Genomic DNA, 1,801 nt, shown 5'->3' on the forward strand with positions numbered 1-1,801 from the left:
GAGTGCCCGCCGGGGCGGGCGGGTTTCGGGGGTGCTGCTCCCGAGCGTTTTCGGAGATGGGGCGCGGGTGGGATGGGGTCAGGAAATAGGCGCGGTTGAGAGTTTCTGTTTGTGGCTTTCGAAGTGGTGCGGACATCTTTATATTTGCGGAAATCGGCACGGTCAGCCAGGAGCTAGTGGACTTAGGTCAGAAAATCAACGTAACGACGAGATGCTGTTTGCCCCTAGCCTCATTTCCGTGGTCTGAGATTACCTTTAGAGAAGGTGCTCATTTACCTCTGCTATCTACACGAATCTCTGTAACACCGGGAATTGAATCACATTATGCAACCCCGGTGTCGCAGTTGTTCCAGCTCTTGCTGCCCAAAGTGACAGTTCCAAGTGCTCACGGAAACGGAATGAGTTCCCCGAAGTGTCGAGGGAGCCATAGAATTTAGATCCCGTTTATGATGATGAAGGGGCTTTGCCTGGTGGTGCTGTGGTTAAAGCACTGAGCTGCTAAGCGAAAGGCCGTCGCCTCCCTCTCCGATAGCAGGGGAAAGAGGAGGCAATTCCGTTTCCGTACAAATTGCGACCTTGGATACCCGGGGGAGAAAGCAGTTCTCTGCTCTACGGGACTGAGAGGAGTTGAAGTCCCCCTCGGTGGGTTTGGGTTAGGTGAAAGAGGAAGAATCAACTCGTGCTTTTCCCAAAGTGGACCAGAATTATGTAACCAGTCTTGCACGTTTTCAAAACATTTTAAAAATAAAGAAGATTATATTCTCACAGCCTGGGAGTTTAGGTTCCTATGATATTTTAAGTGTGAAACATCCTCATTTCATCAAATCAGCAGGCGGTCTTCCTCGGTCCTAATTGCACTAATATGGGCGTTTTCTTTGACTGACTTAGAGACTCCAAGTGAGAAACTTGATAATAGAAGTTTAGAAGAAATTTTGAATAGCATCCCACCTCCACCGCCTCCAGCAATGACCAATGAAGCTGGAGCTCCTCGCCTTATGATAACCCATATTGTAAACCAGAACTTCAAATCCTATGCTGGGGAAAAAATTTTGGGACCTTTTCATAAGGTATATGGCTGTTTTATCTAACTATTGCTGGGTATGATACAAGATCTTTCCATTTTGTAGCTGTGGTATTTACCGGGCCCGTGTTGATTCATGTGTGCTCAGATATGGTAGCCAGATCTCTACATAAGTATGCTTCCTGGAATGCTTTCACTGCCAAAATTATTAGCTCTTCGTTTAGTTGCTTATTTTTGACGCCTCTCGCTATGAAGTTTTCTTCACTGAGTGAAATTGGTGAGTTTTTGTTTGAATGGAGTGTTTTCCGTTTTATCGTAAAACTAATTTTTGAAACAGTGGGTTAAATAGATTGAACTTGTCTTTTAGATGATAAACTTGTGAGAGGAAAATTGTTTTTTTTTTTTTAAAAACCACCTAAAAACCTAAGAGTTGTAGTTTGGGTGTCTTAGCAATGAAAAGTTTTAAATACTTTGTTTTACAACCTAAGTTAAAAGTTAATATTAATGTGACATTTTTAACTTTTAATTTTTTTCTGTTTTTTGTGCAGCGATTTTCGTGTATTATCGGGCCAAACGGCAGTGGCAAATCCAATGTTATTGATTCTATGCTTTTTGTGTTTGGCTACCGAGCACAAAAAATTAGGTCTAAAAAACTCTCGGTACTAATACATAATTCTGATGAATACAAGGATATTCAGAGTTGTACTGTAGAAGTTCATTTTCAAAAGATAATTGATAAGGTAAGGGATTTTCACTACTACTTAAAACTGAAGAAGCAAC

The 1,801-nt window shown here is 42.1% G+C and overlaps 1 protein-coding gene across 1 annotated transcript in view; it reads left to right on the forward strand.

Annotated features, from left to right (window-relative positions):
• Positions 1-897: 897 nt before the first annotated feature.
• Positions 898-1,801, forward strand: part of SMC4 (structural maintenance of chromosomes 4) — a 39,784-nt gene continuing 38,880 nt past the window's right edge. Inside the window, exons 1-2 of the mRNA XM_004704247.4 lie at positions 898-1,067; positions 1,570-1,761. Of these exons, the coding sequence (XP_004704304.2) occupies positions 966-1,067; positions 1,570-1,761 (294 nt within the window). The 5' untranslated portion in view covers positions 898-965. The remainder of the gene's footprint in view (positions 1,068-1,569; positions 1,762-1,801) is intronic.

This window comes from Echinops telfairi, unplaced genomic scaffold (genome assembly GCF_000313985.2).
Source record: "Echinops telfairi isolate 266 unplaced genomic scaffold, ASM31398v2 ScPeMD7_7420;HRSCAF=8458, whole genome shotgun sequence".
NCBI lineage: Eukaryota > Metazoa > Chordata > Mammalia > Afrosoricida > Tenrecidae > Echinops > Echinops telfairi.